This window comes from Lepidochelys kempii, chromosome 3 (assembly GCF_965140265.1).
Source record: "Lepidochelys kempii isolate rLepKem1 chromosome 3, rLepKem1.hap2, whole genome shotgun sequence".
Taxonomy (NCBI): domain Eukaryota; kingdom Metazoa; phylum Chordata; order Testudines; family Cheloniidae; genus Lepidochelys; species Lepidochelys kempii.
The window spans coordinates 166,188,495-166,207,509 of NC_133258.1; the positions used below are offsets into that span (position 1 = coordinate 166,188,495).

General features: G+C 47.9%; 1 protein-coding gene across 4 annotated transcripts in view; it reads right to left on the bottom strand.

The window, feature by feature from the left end:
* VASH2 (vasohibin 2) overlaps nucleotides 1–18,143 on the bottom strand; it is a 68,901-nt gene extending 50,758 nt beyond the window's left edge. The window contains exons 1-3 of one of the 4 annotated variants that reach the window (XM_073338932.1): nucleotides 18,057–18,143; nucleotides 16,902–17,350; nucleotides 2,127–2,215 (exon numbers count right to left, since the gene is read on the bottom strand). In XM_073338932.1, coding sequence (XP_073195033.1) covers nucleotides 2,127–2,215; nucleotides 16,902–17,177 — 365 coding nt within the window. In that variant the 5' untranslated portion in view covers nucleotides 17,178–17,350; nucleotides 18,057–18,143. Of the gene's footprint in view, nucleotides 1–2,126; nucleotides 2,216–14,983; nucleotides 14,990–16,901; nucleotides 17,351–17,809; nucleotides 18,018–18,056 lie in introns of those variants that run through there. The other 3 variants (XM_073338933.1, XM_073338934.1, XM_073338935.1) reach the window with 3 other exon arrangements.
* Nucleotides 18,144–19,015: the final 872 nt, after the last annotated feature.

Below are 19,015 nucleotides of genomic sequence, written 5' to 3' on the forward strand. Positions count from 1 at the left end.
CAAACCTCCTGCTATTTTTAGATACTCTTCCAACTGTCTGTTTTTCCTCCAAATGCTCACCAGCCCCTCATGCACCTTTGTTTCTACCTCCACTGCCTTTCTGCCAAATAAAGATCAAAAAGTTACAAGAGGAGAGAAATAACTGGCAAATGGAGCAAGATGAAAGAAGCTAATTCAATATTGACTCCTGAGGGCATTCTGCACCAAAAAATTAAAAATTCTGCGCACAATATTTTAAAATTCTGCACATTTTATTTGTCAAATAAATGTGGAGGCTCATTGGGGAGCACAGGCCACTGGCTGCACAGAGATGGGAGACGACTGTGAAGCCCCCCCCAGCCCTCCCACCAGGATATGGACTCAGCGGTGAGGCTGCACCCAATCCTAACACAGCGCAAGGACTGGACCTACCCCAGAAACACCCAAAGGCCCTACCCCTCCATGCCAGGTGCAGCAGGTGTGGGAAGGCAGGCTCAGCAATGCAGGATCCAAATGTGGAGGGCTTAGTGTGGGGGCATCCAGATGTGGGTTGAAAGGGCTCTGTGTGGGAGGTCCAGATGCTGGGGGAGTGAGGTTCTGGGGTGGGGATCCAAGTGCAGCTGGTTGGGGTTTGGTAGGGTGGCAATCTGGGTGTGGGTGGCTCGTCGAGGTGGTCTAAGTGCAGGGGGAGTGGGGCTCATGGGGGGGGGTTCTAGATGTGGGGGCATGAGGCTCGGCGGGAGGGTCTAGTATGAGGGGGTCTGGATGCACGGAGGTTGGGCAGATGGGGGAGCAGCTCCCTGTACCAGGATCTCTCCCCTTGCAGCTGAGGAGCGATGAGTGCAGGAAGCACAGAGGGGTGGGAGCAGTTTGCAGAGCTCCCTACAGCTGGGGCAGATATCTGGGGATGGGTCTGACATGGCCCCAGATGCCGTGCAGGGGGACAGGGAGTCCCGTCCTCCCCTGCCTATCCAGGACTAACAGCTGAGCCTGGCGCAGGTTAGGAGCCACCAGCCGGGTCTTCTCCAGTCCCGCCCCCTGCCCCACAGTGATTTACCTCTCTGCTGGCTGCCTTGAGCACCCAAAACATACTGCTGGGAAGGGTCGCATGACCGCTCTTGTGGCTTCCCTTTGCTTCCTGTCAGAAAGTTAATTTTCTGTGAGGAAGCAAAGGAATCTGCGGGGGACAAATTCTGTGCATGCGCAGTGGTACAGAATTCCCCCAGGAGTAAATATTCTGGCCAGTGACTGCTCATTCCATCATGCTGCCTATGTGCTGTGGAAACACAATCAATGCTCCGCGGTGGGGAGAGAAGGGGAAGAAATGCATGTCAGGTTCTGATTAAATCCACAAAAGGCAAGAAACTGAGACGTGGCCCTCCCCTAAGCATCAAGCACTACTCTAGGGCACGCTCACAAACGTGCAGGCCTCATTAGGGGGGTTGGTTTGGAGAGGTCAGGACCAGGTCTCTATTGCCGTTCCTGCACTTTGCTTCAGGGTGGGGAGAGCAGCAGCAAAAGTCCCCAAGCACTAATGCAGCAGGGGACTCCATCTGTGTGTTTTGCTTGAGCAGTGGCTCAAGTTGAGGGGAGAAGGAGGCCTCTTGCATGCCCCTCTGGAGTCCACCCCCAGGTAGCTGAGCAAGTGCAGCCCACCTCCTGGCCCGGGGGCAGCCGAATCCCTCCCTCAGCGAAAAGCATGAGCTGTGGCTGAGAAGGTGAGGGTCGGATTCAGCCTGGAGGGGAAAACACTGTAATCACAGGCTGCAGCTAGGTTAGGAAAGGGGTGGACACTGGCAATGCCAACTGAAAGTGAGCTATCAGGAGAGGCTGGAATATATTTCTCCAGGCACCGTGAATGTTGATCATTTTGAAATTGGCTTATGAGGTTCTTCAGAACATTCCTATTCATCTAGAGAGTTGGCACTTCAGTTAAATTCTGCTCAGTGTCACTTAGGGCTAATTGTGTGGCCCTGAAGACCAGAATGAGGAGCTCAACGCTTTGGTCCCTCACAAAGCTGGCAGAGTGGGAGTTTTTGCCCTCCTGAATTATCCTCTGCCTTTGCGGCAGCCTCGTGTTTCAGTAAGTTACCCCGTGGGTTCAGTGCAGAGTGTAATGACTCTGCTGCCCAACTCAAGAAGGATACTGCAGCATCTTCATGTAATTCTGTATTGCTTGAAGCCATTCTGGGATAGACATGGAGAGCCTGTAGTTTGGCACTGGTGGCACTGAAGGCTGAAAACAAAGAAGGATAAAAAGATGACATAGGTTATTGCTTCCAGGACAACAGCTAGAACAATTTGGCTCTCAAGGCAGGTGCTTAAAGGGATACAATTCAGATTTAAGGGCCCGATAGTGCAAACCCCATATGAAAGCAATCAGCCCCATGCAAATAGTGCAGATTCTGAGCTCAGTTACAACAATGTGAACTATCCGTTCATTGGAGTTACCCTGCATCTACTCTGGTGGGACCACTGGCATGAGGAAGGGGCAGCCTTTAAATATCATCCTAGACTGAGAGATCCTGGCACAGAAACCAACAGCGTTTGCATTTTAAAACTAGAAAAACCAATTTTGCTCAGATTAATGGAATTCCAGTGCTGGATTTGTTCCAGACTCTTCAGAGTATTAACTTCAATTTTAATCTCTGGTTTTATCCATCTTGAGAGAGAGAGAGCTGAACAGAGACAAAGAGCAACTTTGACAATACACATTTTCCCATCTGCTGGTGGTCAGGGCTCATTAACGGAGTGCAGCACTGGACCCTAAGTCCGCTGGCAGGGCCAAAGCTCAAGGATTCATCAGGCCACCCCGGCTCAGCTTTTGCCATACTGTCCTGCCACATCATAATGGTCATGGGAGGCGGAGAGGGGGCTGCCCTCACCTGTGACTAATTAGCTGCCTCCTTGCTGCGGCTGTGGGGCTAGGGCTCAGGTGACAGCTTGAAGATCAGTTGGGGCCAGATTTTGGAAGTCAATGGGAGTTAGGAGCTTTTTGTAAATTCCACTAGGCACCTAAATACCTTTAAAAATCTGCCCTCCAGTTCATGAGAGAATCTCAGGCAGACAGCCTGTGCAGTGCAATCCTGTAAGCGCTGGGTTGGGTTAAAGGGCAAAATTGATATGTTCAGATTATGTTAACTAGTTTTTATTTTGAAGAAATAACTGAAGCCATGAAGAAAGGGACTGGCACCCTGTGGCTGGAGAGTGTTCTTTGGTCAGCAGGCTGGTCAGAGAGCTCACTAGTTTACAATAACCTTGAGGTGCCAATTATTCTCAACCCAGTTAGTTTTCAGTGGGACTTTGGGACATGCAGTGGCTCACAAGAAGGACTCAGCCATTCACCGGTTCAAGCCTTTTCGGACAGGACCATCTTCAAGGTCAGTTCTAGCTCCATGCCCACTTAAAGCCAATTTCACCAAATCAAACAAAGAATGTTGTATCACTGCCTTGAGGAGACGCACCTCAGTCTCTGCCCCTCACTGCCAGTCTAGAACCTCCCCAGGATATTCACTAAAGCTGTTTCTGTGCCAGCATTATAGGGCTCATTATTTTACCTAGCATTCTTCATCCTTTTGTGCAGGTGATTAATGAATTAACATGACACAAGAAATAAACAAATTTTAAAAAGCTGTAACTTCACAAAGCACTGCAGAAGGCAGTAGCCAGACACCAGTATCCCTGCATTACAGACATTCCAATTTGTTAAGCATAAAGCACTTGTACTAGGGAACCAAGTTCAGGAGGAGCTGTTTATTTAAAATACTAGGCCAAACTTTTCAAAAGTGTCTAGCAATTCTGGGGAGTCCATTTTTGGGTGCCTGCTTGAGACACCTTAAAGGTGCCTGGTTTTCAGAGAGTGGGCAACCAGCACTTCCGGGGGAAAAAAGGGTTCCTTTAAAGTATCACAGGGTGGGCACCCAAAATCACCACAGGTTTTGAATATATAGGTCTTAGGGCCCAATTCTACCATCAGATACATGATACAATTCCATGGGAGAAAAAACTGAGGAGTAAATGGATTGGAGCCCTTTGGGAACTGCACCCACGTATTTGAAGGCAGAATTGGCCTTAAGAATTACCTCCCCATACCTTGTGATGGTAGAATAGTTTCCGATTGTTTCCCAAATTCCTGAACATTTCCTGCAAATCCCTTCAGTAAACTACTATACTGCAGCTGTACCCAATTCCGATTGCCTAATACATTTGAACTCCAGTTTATCATTTTAAACTAGTTTGAATGCTGAACTGAACAAGTAACAACTGCAATCATTATAAACCTAATCTCAAGTAGACAATGTGAATTTTTAATAATTGTATTCACACAGATTGAGCAATTCACACATCCATGGGTTGGGTGTCAGGAAAGCAATGTTCAGAAAAAGTGGGTGAAATCTTGACATTGTTCATGCCAATAGCAAAACTCCTACCAGTTTCAATAGGTCCTTTCACCCAAGGTGTTTAGAAGACTCAGACAGGTTAGACCCAAACTATACATTTTAGACAATTGCTACTGGCAGCCAGATGGGTGATCAGTCCTTTTTCAAAGAAAAAAATAAAATAAAAACACACACATACACACGGATCCTCCAACATCAGTGACATGGAGAAATAAAGTATGGGAAATCCTTTCAATAGAAAATACGACAGCCTAGGATCAAGACATTTATAATGTATGGTTACCATTTTTGGAGTTTGAACCAAAAAAAAATTAAAAAAATAAATAAATAAACCACCAAACAATAAGACATTGACTAAACACAAATGTGTCTTTTAATGGTAACAAACACAGGTTATAAATCAGATTTGTTAATACTTGTATGGAAAATTCATGTATGTTAAGGATTTTTTAAAATAGCTTTATGAGGAGAAAAATATTTTTCAACATCAATGTGGGTAGTGTAAAGAGACTCATTCACTATTATGGCAACGCTATGTTAAATAAAGTGATCAATCAATCTATAAGGTCTCACTTAACAAAAGCTCACTGTTATAATGATCATTATTTTGTCTCTGATATTTACATGGCAAGGATTTGTAAACCTGTTAAAACCCCCTAAATAAATAAATAGTTAAACAAAGAAATGTTTTGTGTCTGCCTGCAAAATATTCCCCTTTACTTCTTGCAACACAACCATTGGGACACTGGGCTGCTGCACACAGACCAGAATGTGCCCAAAATGCAGGAACTGCACACAGTAAAAATGGTGAAAAATAACATGGATTGTTTCAAATAATTTCAGGTTTAGTCATTTATGCGGTTGTAAACATAAGAGTAAAATCGCCCCTTTCTTTTTACGTTACACAGACACACTCTCATTTTGGGTGGGCTATTCAAAAGCACTCCATGTTAGCTGTACTCTGCTCCCAATGTGAAAACTCCCATTGACTTCCAGAGAAGCCGACTCAGGCCAACGCCAAGCACTCCAACCCTTTATGTTTGTACAGCACCTAACAGAGACCCCAATCCTGATTGGGGCGCTTGGATGCTACCACGCTATGAATAATCTCACAGTGTCCCATTAGGAACAACTCGATAGTGAAGTTTTGTATGTATGTGAAGTCAGAGAATGCAGTTTAAAATGATTTTTATCTTTTTTCAAGCATGTGAGGCACATACAGGCCCTCACAGACAGACACTAAATGGCTCAGGAAAGGTCAGATTTGCAGGATTGTTATGCTTGAAACCATTCCACTATCAATTATGTTAAAGCATGAAGGATGGGTCTGCCTGGAACCCAGGAAGGCCAGGCAAGGAACTCCGCTGTGTCTCAGAACCACACAGCAGACAATTTCCCCCCAAGGTAGCAACCAAGGACCTAATCCTGCAAGACACTGAGCACCTTCAACTTTCCCTGACTTCAGTGGTTGCTGAGGAGGTTCAGCATTTCACAGGCGGTGCTCAGCACCCTGTAGGACTGGGCAGCAAGGGGAAAACAGAAGTTTGTTTTCTGCGGAGCTCTCCATGCTCCAGCCCACACTGAATTTCCAAGCACTTACAGCTCAAGCCATGCAATAATACTTTCAAACCCAACTCTCTGTGTGCTCAGACAGACAGGGAACCTACAGGCAGTGCCACGGGGGAAGTGTGGGGGGGGGGAAGGTGGCTGCAGAGGCACTATGCCTATGGGGAATGACTCCAGGGCACTGGGCAGCAAGCGCTTCTTTGCAAATAGCTCCACAGGCACCATCCAGTAAGACCGGCTCCTCACCAAGACACACATCTCTGAGGCTACTAGTGCTGACGGCAGTGCTGGTTGGCCTCCCCCACTTCTGCTCCCAAAGCACAAGCCACCTGTTACAGCTTCCTGAGCCCTCTCAACCTCTTCCTCCCAATGCACCCAGGCTGCTCAGACCTGGATTTGGCCCTTCATGCTGTGACAGAATTCAGTTCACACATTCAAGGGTAACATTTGTTGTTTGTGATACGCCAAGCAAAGCAGGCACCTCGGGCTGAAAGCCTCTTACAATAAAGCCTGGAAGCAAAACAGATTAGTAGAAGTTAAATAGCTTAACTCCAGACAGGCCACTCTTCAACTTTCTTCTCAGCTCCGCAAAACTGCCAGGGAAAGACTGTTAACTAGAGCAAACAAGAGACACATGGATGCCCTGGACAGGTAACACTGAGACAAATATTTCCCATGTAGGTCTGAAAACCAATATAACGCAAGAGAAATCTGTGGGCCAGCCTCTCCAGTCTCTTAGGGCAAACCCTGCCGAGAATTCACCTTCTCCACTACCAGAAGAGTGGTAGAAGCAGCTTTATGAGTCACCCTCCTATTCCAGCAGAAAGAGAAGGAAGGGGCATGTTGGAGGATGGGGCGGGAAAAAGGGGTAGGGTTGCCAGGCGTCCAGTTTTCGACTGGAACGCCCAGTCGAAAAGGGACCCTGGTGGCTCCGGTCAGCACCGCTGACTGGGCCATTAAAAGTCCAGCCAGTGGCGCAGCAATGCCAAGGCAAGCTTCTTGCCTGCCCTGGCTCTCTGCCTGCCCCGGCTCCGTGCAGCTTCTGGGAGCAGCCAGCATGTCCCTGTGGCTCCGAGGCACAGGGGCCACCATCGAGACTCTGTGCGCTGCCCTCACGCCAAGCACCAGCTCCGCAGCTCCCTTTGGCCGGGAACCCTGCGGACAGGGGCAGCACGCAGAGTCCCCCCGGCCGCCTCTGTGACTCGGGGCCAGAGGGACATGTTACCACTTCTGAGAGCTTCCCGAGCCCCCTTCTTCACCCCAAACCCTTCATCCTCGGCCCCACCCCAGAGACCACACCCCCACTACCACTGAAGTCAATGGAAACAGCAGGTGCTCAGCCCCTCCCAGGATTAGGCACTTGCTGAGGCTGATATAGTTCCAGAGTCCTGAGCTGGGCAATCCAGCACAGAGTCAAGATGCTGATCAGGAAAGACACTGTGCCAGACACATCTAGTTGTTAGAAGGACAAGTTCTCCATGTAGATCAGATTACCTGAATATCTACAGAGGGGTACAGGTAATTGCACTGAAAACCTTGTTAGTTCTAATTCCAGCAGTCGGGGGATAGGGAAAGGAAGTGGTGAATAGGTTCTGTGTTTGACGAAAAGAATGGATCTAAAAGCTAGCCAGCAGATAACACATATTTAAGTAAATTTTTAGTATAAGCTTCAAACAGCCAGGAGTTTGCTTAGCAAGTTTAAATGACAGTAGAGAGCTCGAATGCTGAAAATTATCAACACTGCGTGGGCAGGTGTTATTCTATTTGCAATATGCAAGCAATTACAAAAGCCAGTGTCTTAAATAAATACCAGAGGTTAAAACCTAGCTCTGATGAAGTTTTGCTCATGATTTCCATAGAGCAGAATAGGGAGGAAGGGTGGTCTTGTGGCTGTGGCACTAGCCTAGGCCTTGGGAGACCTGGGTACAGACAAATCACTGGGCCTCTGTTCCCCGTGTGTAAAACAGGACAACAGCACTTCCCTACCTCACAGGGGCGTTGTGAGGATAAACACAGTAAAGATTGTGGAGTGCTCAGATACTAAGGCAATTGGGGTGGGGGGGCATATAAGTACCATAGATAGAGCCAGGATGTCACCCCAGGTTAGTACTGTTGCACCATTTACTATTAACATATCTTGACAGAGCTGTCAGACCAAAGGTCCTGTGTCTCCTCAGGAAATTTTAGTTTCAGAAACCCATTAGTCTCTTTCTCCTGTGCTGTCCCCACTGAGAGTCTCTCTTCTCCTTGCCACATGCAGGAAGCGAAGTGACAGGGACCCTACTTTCTGAAGCACCCTTTGCCGCTCTCATTCGAATACCAAGGGAACACGTACCGTTTGGCTTCAGAGGCACTGACTCTTGGTGGACAGCTACTCACTACTCCCTGCAGAACATCACCTATAGGGGAGTGCATCACAAGCAGAAATAGCCTGTGGAAACCTTCCTCCAAATAATAATAATACAATTATATTCTCTATAGTGTAGTTCACATCATCTGTGTACTTACTCAGAGACAGAGACTTTGAGTTAAATACATAGGGCCAAATTAGTCTTTGGAATAACTCCATGGATCATTACAGTTATGCTAGGGATGAATTTGGTCCATGGAATCCAAGTGAACTTCTGAAATTTATATCTGAGGACTGTCTTATAAACAAAGAACTCCAAAAGCTAAAAATCTCAATGCGCTTTATTGTTTTATACCTTGAGTAACACTAGCTGGATAAGATCATTATAAATTAACATCTTTTAGCACACCATTTCTGAGACTGGGGTCCGCAAGGGTACTCCAGGGGATCCGCCGGCCCCGCTGATCAGCTCCTTCCCCTCCCTCCCAGTGCTTCCTGCAAGCTAGGGAACAGCTGTTCAGCGATGTGCAGGAGGAGTTGGGAGGGAGGGGAGGAGTTGAGGGAGGGAGGGGGAGGAGTTGATCAGTGGGGCCGGCGGACCCCCTGGAGTACTCTTGGTTCCCTGGCGTGACGGAGGTGTTGGGAGGGAGGGAGAGGAGCAGGGATGGGATGCACTCAGGCAAGGGGGCAGAAAGGGTGGAAGAGGAGGGGCAGGGGTGGAGCGGGGGCAGGAAGAAGTGGGGCAGGGGTGGGGCCTTGGCGGAAGGGGTGGCATGGGGGCAGGGTTTGGGGCTGAGCGGGGCGCTTGGGGGTCCACAAAAATTTTTACATCAAAATGGGGGTCCTCGGGTTGCTACAGTTTGAGAGCCTCTGTTTTAGCACATTTACAACTAGGCTAAGCAACTAGGGGTAAGTTCCATGCCTCCAACTTGCATTTTTCCATTCAATTTACACCTAGAGTTGGCAACTACTCCAGACAAAGGTGCTAAGTTCAGTCCTCCCACAATTCTACCTGCTCATTCCATACAAACAATGCATGAAATGCTAATGCAGCAAAGTTTTAGCCTCCCATTTAAAAGAGAAGCGTGGCTCTGTGTCAATACTATGCCATCAAAAACAGAGTACTCCAGTCATAGCCACATGTCCCAACAGATGCAAGACATCTGCAAGAGTTTGTAATGGGATAACTGAACAGCTGAAGGAGCACAGAGTGGAAGGAAACATGAACCCAGCCATTCATAAATTATAAAGTGAGTGACAGATTAACAGAGACATACAACAAAGGGGCAGATTCTGATCTCATACCAATGCTATTCAAGAATAATTCCACTGAAGACAAGGGAGCCACCCCAGTATAAGATATGGGTGAGACCAAAGTCAGGTCCAAAGTCTGTATTAAAGCCCACACAGAGAGGAGGGATTGTCTTGAGGCTAGTACTTTTCACAGGACTGGGTTTCAAGCAATATGGATTCTATTGATAGCCCCGCCACAGGCTTCCTACATGACCTTGTGCAAGTCACTTAATGCCTCTGCACCTCAGTCTCCCCTATGTAATACTTACTGACCCCAGCACCTGATTCTGTGCCCTCCCTCCGTAAGTACTCCCATTATTACTCAGCAGAGTGGAGCCATCAGAGTGACTGTAGGTAGGCTTCACTCATTAGCGTTTGCAAGACGCTTCGAGAGCAGAGGCTAGCTGACACTATAGCAAAGGCTCTATAGTTGGCACTAGCTAAAGGACCAGAACAATGTACTAGGCGCTGATAACAAACTGAAGATGGGGGCAGGGTGGGAACGGGGACAATCCTGAAGATGCTGGCATTTCCAAACTGGCCACTCCATCGGGTTTGAGAGAGAGAGAGATCTTCATTTCCAGAGAATCTGGCGTTGGGAGGTAGAGGGAGAAAAATCAGCCTTGTGTTTCTGTAACTTACATCTGTCCCACTAACAGCAGCCCAACAGACAAACTCAGGAGCTGCTTACTGCTCCACACTAAGAAGTTCTGAGTCTAATGCTAAGGTGATTAGCTCAGTCAAATGCAACGGTCTGGAAAGGGAGGAAAAGTCATCGCCCATCACTGGGAATTAAAATGATTCAGAATCCAAACTGAACTCATCAAATTCACGCAAGTAGCTATGTAAATAGAAATCAGGTTCAGCTTTTAGTTACTGAAAATATAAAAGAGACTAAGATTCACTTTTTAGAAGGAAGGTGTAAGCTAGTGGACTCTCTTACCAGCTTGAGAAAGATCAGTGCTACACCAGTGACTACTTCCAGCCCTGGCCTCCGGGCACAAGTTATTGGTTAACCAGATACTTAGGCAAAATATCAAAATAAAGAAGTTCTTCTGCCCTACCCGGGCTACAGTCCCAGGGACTTTTCTCTCACCTCTCTCAGCCAGTGCCCTGACCCAGGGATTTCTATAGGAACCTTTCTATGCACTACAATGCTTTTCTTCCCCAGTCCATTTACCTAGGACCCATCCAAGAGCCAGGGCTCCATTTTCTACTCCTTGTAGTTCACCAGCCCAACTGATCATTTGTGGGGCCTCTATAAGGACCAGGTGCATTCAGGCAATCATTTGTCCCCTGGCATCAACTGGGAGGCAGCTAACTAGTCACAGGTGCGACTGGGCCCATCTCCCCTTAAAGGTGCCTGAAGGTCTCCTGTTGCACCATAGAGGAAGGAGAATGAAGCACTAGGAGATGGTAATTCTCCCATTGATCAGGAAGTAGTAGCCTGACCTTTCAGGAAAAGAACACATGAAACTATCCAGCTGTCTAGTTTGACAGGTATCAAGTGTTATCTCTACACTATTACAAGGCTCGCGTGTACATAACATGGAATGGGGATTCAACTCTGAAGATACTGAAATGCACCACCAGTGCTACCCAGCATTCAGCTATATCAGGTGGCCTTCCACGTGCTGGTATACTTGGAATGTTTCTGCTGCAAGTAGATCGTTCCCCAGTTGCTTCATCAATCACAGACATTCCAAGCGTAAGTCGTATGATGCAGCAAACCCTTTGGGACTGGAAAGCAAGGGGAGAGAATCAAGTCCAGTATGTGCTTTGCTATCTTCGAATTGCAACTAGAGATGCTGGTCAACAGTGAAGTCGTCAAAGGAACTCTGACCTTTCAGTCCTTTCCACTCAAGAGGAAATCTACAGATACAGGAAGGCCTACACACCTTGTCTAGCCCTCTACACTCTGAACGGAAAAAGTGTGCGTGTCTTACAGTCTATATACCACCACCATTGCCCACACAAACCAGATTAAAAATAAAGTGTTTCAAGTCAGCTAAAGGGTCCACAACAGAGTCTAAATCTAAAGACTGTCACCAGGAAAAGTGTTGCCAGATACACAAAGAGCAGAACCTGCTAGAAAAGACACCAGTACCTGATGTATTAACACAAGATCCCAAATCCAATCTCTTCCTAACACAAATTGCCTATGGCTCAGCTAAAAGATGGCACAAAACATAATGCAAAGAAAAACTCCATGAGCCTGTGAGTAGCATAGTAAAGTGTCAGCAGCCAAGCAGCTATGATGTTATCATTAGTACCATAGTTTACAATATTGCACTCCTAAGCAGGAGTAGATCACATTCCAGGACAAGACCTGGTCCATGCTATTATTTTAACGGGGGAGAGGAAAATCAAAGAAATAAGCAGCAGGGACTACACTAGGAACCCAACTGCTGCTGACTGTGATTGTCAACACATTGTGATTGTCAGCTCCTCCTGCCATCCCCTCTCAGTCTGTGTTGGAAACACTTTGGCCATTGGTTTAGACAGCTTGATCCATTTCCATGTCATTAATGAAGGCATGACAAGTGCTTCATTCCACCAGGTGCAGCTGGACCCTTCATCTAACAGCATCTCATCCTGGCTACTTCCTATAGGACCCAGGAACTGCCGTAACAGCATAGACCAATGGCCCACATGCAGTATCATTGACCTCTGCCCAGGACATACCTAACACTTCAGAGGAAGCATGACACGCTGAAGTCAAACCTTCCCACTTCACGTGGATCTTAACTGTCATTTGAGAAACACCTCCCCAGGGAAGGGACGCTCAGGTGACAGTCACTTATCTTTCCAACTTCCATATGAGTTACTTTGCTAGGCCCAACTCCACACGCCCTTGCAGTAAAGCCCTCCCAGGAGTAGGGAAGAGAATTCAAGAACTCCGCTTGATTCAGCCAGTTCGTCTTGTAGGATTTCTGCTCCATGCTCCTACCGGGGGCAGGGCTTTACAGCCTTAAAGAGAGCAGAGTGTGGGCCTTCAAACTCCAAGAGAACCTGAGGCCCCATGGGGAAGGGATGTTCCAGACGAGTGGATTCTTTGGGATGGGCTGCTATGGGTTCTCCACGCTGCACCTGAGCTCTACGGCCTCCAAGCAGGGGAGGTGATGTGGTGATCAGGACTGCTGACTTTCTGGAGGATAACTCTGGTGTTTGAGCCCGAGGGGAAGAATCCTGGGGAGTGACTGCTCCTGGTTGCCACATGCAGTGCCACAGCGGTGCAGTGCTCAGACAGAGGGGCTCCTGCAAGCTCAAGGAAAGGGGAAAAAAGCTGGAAACTTAAGCCAAGATCCACAGAGGAACTTAAATCCAGATTTAGGCATCACTACAATCCACAAAAACCCCACTCAGCGGCTGCCGAACCCTGTAGGTGCCTTAAACTCACACAGCACCCTACATTTTTGTTGCAGAAGTTCCCTGAGCACCTATATTTCTGCATCTGGGCATGTGCACTTCTGCCTTGCTTTAAGCAGGAAGGCCTACACACCGTGTCTAGCCCTCTACATTCTGAACGGAAAAAGTGTGCGTGTCTTACAGTCTATAGACCACTACCACTTTTGCCCACACAAACCAGATTAAAAATAAAGTGTTTCAAGTCATCTTACATTTCAAGTCTTACTTACATCAAAGTCCCAGAGTGATCCACAAACTGGGGGAAGATAGGCACTCCTCCTCTTATCTTGCCTGTGGGGCCCAATCAGTAGGCATACTGAGTACACCTAACTCCATACAAAATGCCTGGGGACAGGAAGAGGCAGCCTCCCTTTAGCCCAAAGGTTAGGTAACATCTCTGGGATAGGGGAGACCCTGGTTCAATTCCCTCTTTGTCTGATAAGGCATTTGAATAGCGATCCCAGACCTCTCAAGTGAGTGCCCTAACCACTCAGCTAAGGAGTGAGAATCCCTGTCTCTGGCCTAACTAATTATTCAACTTCTACGGAAGAGACAGAGAGAGAGTCCCACATCACAATATTCCACAGTCCAATGATTGATACCCCCTCCTGAGAGGCGGGGAGCCCTTGTCCAAATCCCTTCTTATCAAGTAGAAGGCAGAACTGAACGGGGGTCTCCCACATCCTGGGGGAATACCCTAACTACTGGGCTAAAAGTTATAGAAGAGGTCATGGTCATCCTCCTGCTCCTCCCCATCCCAATGGTCCATTGTGTGGCACTAGGCAAGTGCCTAACTCATTCTTGTAAGAAACGGCTTAGGCACCTAAGCCACCTGACTCCGGGAGAGGAGTTCCCAGTTGTGAATCATAAGCAGAGATGGGCACCTCCCTGCAGCCCAGACTTACGTGCTGAACTCTGTCAGAAGGGTGGAGCTTAGCCCTCCCCACTTCTTGGCATCTCTCATTGGCTAGCTCAGGCATCTTCCCACCTAGCATATTGGCTTTTACATGAAGCCTAGGCACCGAACTCAGGCTTTGTGGATCCCAAAGTTGTTCGAGTGATTTTCTCGGTGCCTAAAAGTTAGGCATTGCAGTGCCTAAGTCCCTTTATGGATCTGGGCCTTTTCTCTTCTTCTCCTTCCATGAATTTGCCCACCTCTGTGTCACAGAGCAGAGAGAAGCACAGGGCTCCTAGTTACTAACCTAGGCAAAGAACAGGGATATAACTAGCCATCTGAAGTTCATACACATACTACATTTATCAAACCATTCCCCCCTGCCCATCCCAATCTTCTTTCCCAGGAGTAAAAACTCCTGATCTGCACTAGTGTAGATCTCACCACTAGAGAATCAAAGCCATAATCTCTGAGGGTAGACAGATAGTTAAATACAGTATGATTACTAATGCAGTAGCAGAGAGACAACCAGAGTGTGAAGAGCAAAACAAACCTGCTAGTCTCAGCAGGAAATGTTGCCAGCAGAAACGTTAAACTGTTCACCATGGCTTACATGCCCTATGTCCACCTACCCCCAGCTCAGTCGTTCATTAAACTAATATGTTAATGCAAAGCTACATGCAAACTATCTATTCCTCACCAAGGGTTTTTCAGTCTTGCATTCATAAATCAGTAGAGATATAAGGGGCGGGAGGGAAGAGATGGGCTCCAGCTGTGAAGTCCAGTCCCCGACCTAAACTTTGCCAAAGTCTCATAAACACACATTCTAGGTGAAATCCTGGCCCCACTGAAGTCTGTGGGAAATTTGCTATTGAACGCAATGGGGCCAGGATTTCACCCTCTTTATTAAGAGAATGTCAAACTTGTGCAATTATTATTATTCCTGTTTATTACTATAGTGCTTAGGCACCAACCAAGAATGGGGGCCCCACAGTACAAGCCCACACATACACTTCATGAGACAGAGGAAAGCAACTGCTCTACTAAGTTTCTTGAGATCTCAGGGTTCTGCCAAGGCCTAGAGCCACTTACTTTAGCCAGGTATACAAGGCACTGCACAGAGTACGTGGCAGCCCCTGCCCTAATGAGCTCACATTCTAAACAGAGAAGACAGACAGAGGGTAAAAGACAGGGATAGAGCATAAATAAAGAACTCAAAGGCCAGGAGAGTCCACAGCACGGTTGTAAAGTCAAGGTTTAAGATTGCTTTGGCTGAGGCAGGACCCCTTAAGAGCTCTTCCTCATTCAATCTGGAACATGGCCACTATGCAGCTGAGCGAATGGTACATTTGCGCACAGCGCAGCTGCAGTTCCGTCGGAACGTTGCTTTTCAAGTGTCAGGGGTGTTCCGAGTGCACGGTCCATGTGCGAAGGGCGGTTTTCATGCTCTCCTAACTGCCAGATCAAAACGAATATTCACCGGAACACTCCAAGGCACTTCTCAGTGAGGGTTGTTAACCTGCTAATTTTCAAATTAGGTTTGGTCTAGACCGCTAAAAAAAAAAAAGTGTGTTTTTACCATGGATTAACTAGAGTGCACTAGCTAAAACCCTAGTGGAGACAAGGCATTTTAGTTTTACTGCAAGGTCAACCACAGGTGGAGGGTATAGCACCAACCTTGCCTACCAGCTACCTCACGGAAAACTCTATAGTGCAACTCAGCCTGGATGTGAGGACCTAAACAGAGGTCCACGTCTAAATCTTGCAGATTCTTTCAGCAGAACATCAGCAAAATAAGACCTTTCTTGTCTTTTCACACAGCAAAACTCTCATCCAAGCTCTTGTTATCTCGCATCTTGATTACTACACCATCCTTTTCCCTGGCCTCCACAAATGTCCCACTCAGATCCATTCAGAGCATTGCTGCAAAGATCATTTCTCTAGCCTATCGCTTTGGTCACATTACCCATCTGTTGGCATCCCTCCATTTGCTCCCTCTTGTCTATCACATTAAATATAAGCGATTTGTCTTCCCTTTCAAAATCTTTCACGACCTAGCCCCACCCTACCTATTATCTGTCATTCAGAACTGTAAGGTCTCCTCCCACTTCCACCCGGGCCCATGAGGCCAGTCACCATTGCCCTCTTGTTAAATTTTCAAATAAACACCTTTGTGCTTTCTCCCATTTCCACCCAGGTATACCGTCAGGCCCACAGGCTTCAGAAGCTGGTGTTCCTTCCAGCAGAGTTTTCACCAAGTTAACCCTTAGAGGGTCCCATTTAAACCCCACACTTGGGAGGCGTTCCCTGTACACATCTGCAAAGCCACCTCATTATCCACCTTCAAATCCTTCCTCAAAGCTCGCCTTTGCTGTGATGCCTACCAAAAAAACTTGACAAGTTAGGCTGCTGATGTGCAGAGACCATAGCCTATCATACTGACCAACATCATCTGTTTCCTTGGATACAGACAAACTGATGGGGAAGTACATCTGTTGTCTTTTTTCTTACAAACTAAGTATTAACTCTTTGGGGAAGGGACCATCTTTTTGATCTGTTTATGTACCCCACCTGGAAGAATGGGGTCCATGCCTGGGGCTACTAGGTGCTGAAGCAATAAAAATAATAGAATATGGTGCTTTATCTCTATTAGGATTTTATACTGAGATAACTAACATGCAATAGTTATCTCACTGTTAAAAACAAAAAAACCTTTGCGGCATTGAAGACTTGCATTGCCAGTGCAGCATTAGAGCTGTCAACAAATAGTTGCAAACATATACATATATTGGCAGAAATCAAGCCTAGAAACCCATAGGTGATGTTTTCAAGAAATTATTCATGATGCAAAACAGGTGCTTAGAATGGAAACACTTAGGCATCTTTAACTATAGCTTAAGTGCAAATAACAGCTATAACGTACACATACACTTCATGAGACAGAGGAAAGCAACTGCTGTACTAAGTTTCTTGAGATCTCAGGGTTCTGCCAAGGCCTAGAGCCACTTACTTTAGCCAGGTATGCAGCATTCCTTATTGTCTCCACCATCTCTCTGCCTGCAGGGTGCACCTTTGCCACATGCACCCACATCCTCTCCCAGGTCTGCCCGTCGATTGGGAAGCCACTTTTATTGACGAGGAAAAGCACCCCTCCATCTTTGTCTTCTTCTTCTGAGCCCCCGTTGTTGGCTGTGCTGACAGGCCGTGCATGAGTGCTCCTTGACCGGCCCCCTTTGGCTCCCTTGGGATGGGGGCAGTGGTGGGCATTGGAAGTAGAGCCTGTCATGATGGGTTTGAATTGCGAGAGTAGTCCAAGTAGGACGTATGTATACAGTTCAATGCCACAACAAGGAAGCCTTATCCATCTCTCACTTGCTGCCACAGCAACTAGGCAGAGTGGTTATTAGCTAAAATTAGCCAGCGTGAGTGCTGCTGGGTTTGTTCTCTTGTGGGCTGAATCTAAAACCAGCAGAGGGTGAGAAAGAGGGGGAAAGAGAAAGCATGTTAGCAGAAGAAGAGGAGCAGAGTTTATGCAAAGCATTCAGCTCACTGCATCACCTAAGGCTGGCACATGAGAGGATAACAACATGGCTAGATCCCTTTCCATATCAACTAAGACTGACAGACAAAAGGAAAATAGCAATCTGGAGAGACACCTCTCTGTAAAACTCCTGCAGGCGTCACACAAGGGTGACAATAGCAATCTACCTAGATCTCTCTCCCCATATTACCCCTGGGGTTCCCAAAGTGACCTGGACCTGGCTAGATCCCTCGGCATATCGCGCCTAGGGCTGTCACTCTGGCTAGATCCCTGTCTGCATCACCCGGTTCAATCTCAGACAATGCCGGAGTCCAAAATGCAAACGCAACAGAATCCCCCTCGAACTGAAGCCCAGAGACTCCACACTCCACACTCACCCTCTCCTCTTTCCTCGGAGGTGGGTGATTCTGTGCCAGCCGCCAGCAGCAGAGACCCAGACTGCAGCACGACCAGTCTTATATCAGGCTCAGCTCCAGACGGGTCCGCTCGCAAGCGATCCCCAGCAGCAGAGGGCTGGGCAGGGAGCGGGTGGCTGCCTGGCTGCTTCCCCCGCTGCTGCTGCTGCCGGCCGCTCTTTAACAGACATTCCACCCCTGCCCTGAGTCCGCCCCCCCGCCGCCTCACCTGGTCGCAGCGGGATTCATTGCGCCACGGACCCTCCGGGAGGCTGGGGCTGCTGCGGCTGCCTCTTTCGCCTTAGCCCATGGTCCATGATTGTTACTCTCTGACACGTAACCATGTTACCCGGCAGCCGCCGACGTTCCGAGCGCCCCTATTGGCTGCCGCAACAAAGAGGGGCGGCCCCGGGAGCTGGAAAGCCAGGCTGAGAAGCTTTGCCGAGTTCTGCTTGGCGGTGATCCTGCCAGGGGGCGGGGCCAGCGGGAGAAATCTGAGCACTCAGAGCTGGAGCTGAGCTGCCCTCGGTGCCTGGAGCTCCCAGTGGTTCAGTGCGTTTAAATCATAAATCGGGGTGTTACATGTTAGACATTTGTACGCAGATGAAGATTAATTCTCTAGCACAGTATTCTGTGTCGGAACATTTATTTAACATACTGTGCTAATCATTCTAAATGGGGGTAGATTACTGCTTTCTCTGGTACTCACAGGCTGCAAGACACTTCACAGCGACAATCCCTGTCCCAAACAGTTGACAATCTAAAACCTCAGTCCTGTAATCAGATCCACACGGGGTGACATTTGTATCTGTACAGATCCAGTCACAGAACCATGGTCTAAAGCAGGGGCTCTCAAACTTCATTACACTTTGAATCCGTTCTGACAGCAAAAATTACTACGTGACCCCTGGAGGGGGTCCGAAGCCTGAGGCCCCCCAAGCCCCACTGCTCCGGGTGCGGGTGAGGGTGCAAAGCCAAAGCCTTGGACAAAAATCGAAGCCCAAGGGCTTCAGCCCCAGACAGGGGAGCTGCAACGTGAGCCCGATTGCCCAGGGCTGAAGCCCTCAGGCTTTGGCTTCAGCCTCAGGCAGTGGGGCTTCGGCTTTGGCCCCAGGTGCTGGGGCTTGGACTTTAGCTTTGGCCCTGGGCCGCAGCAAGCCTAAACCAGCCCTGGCAACCCCATTAAAA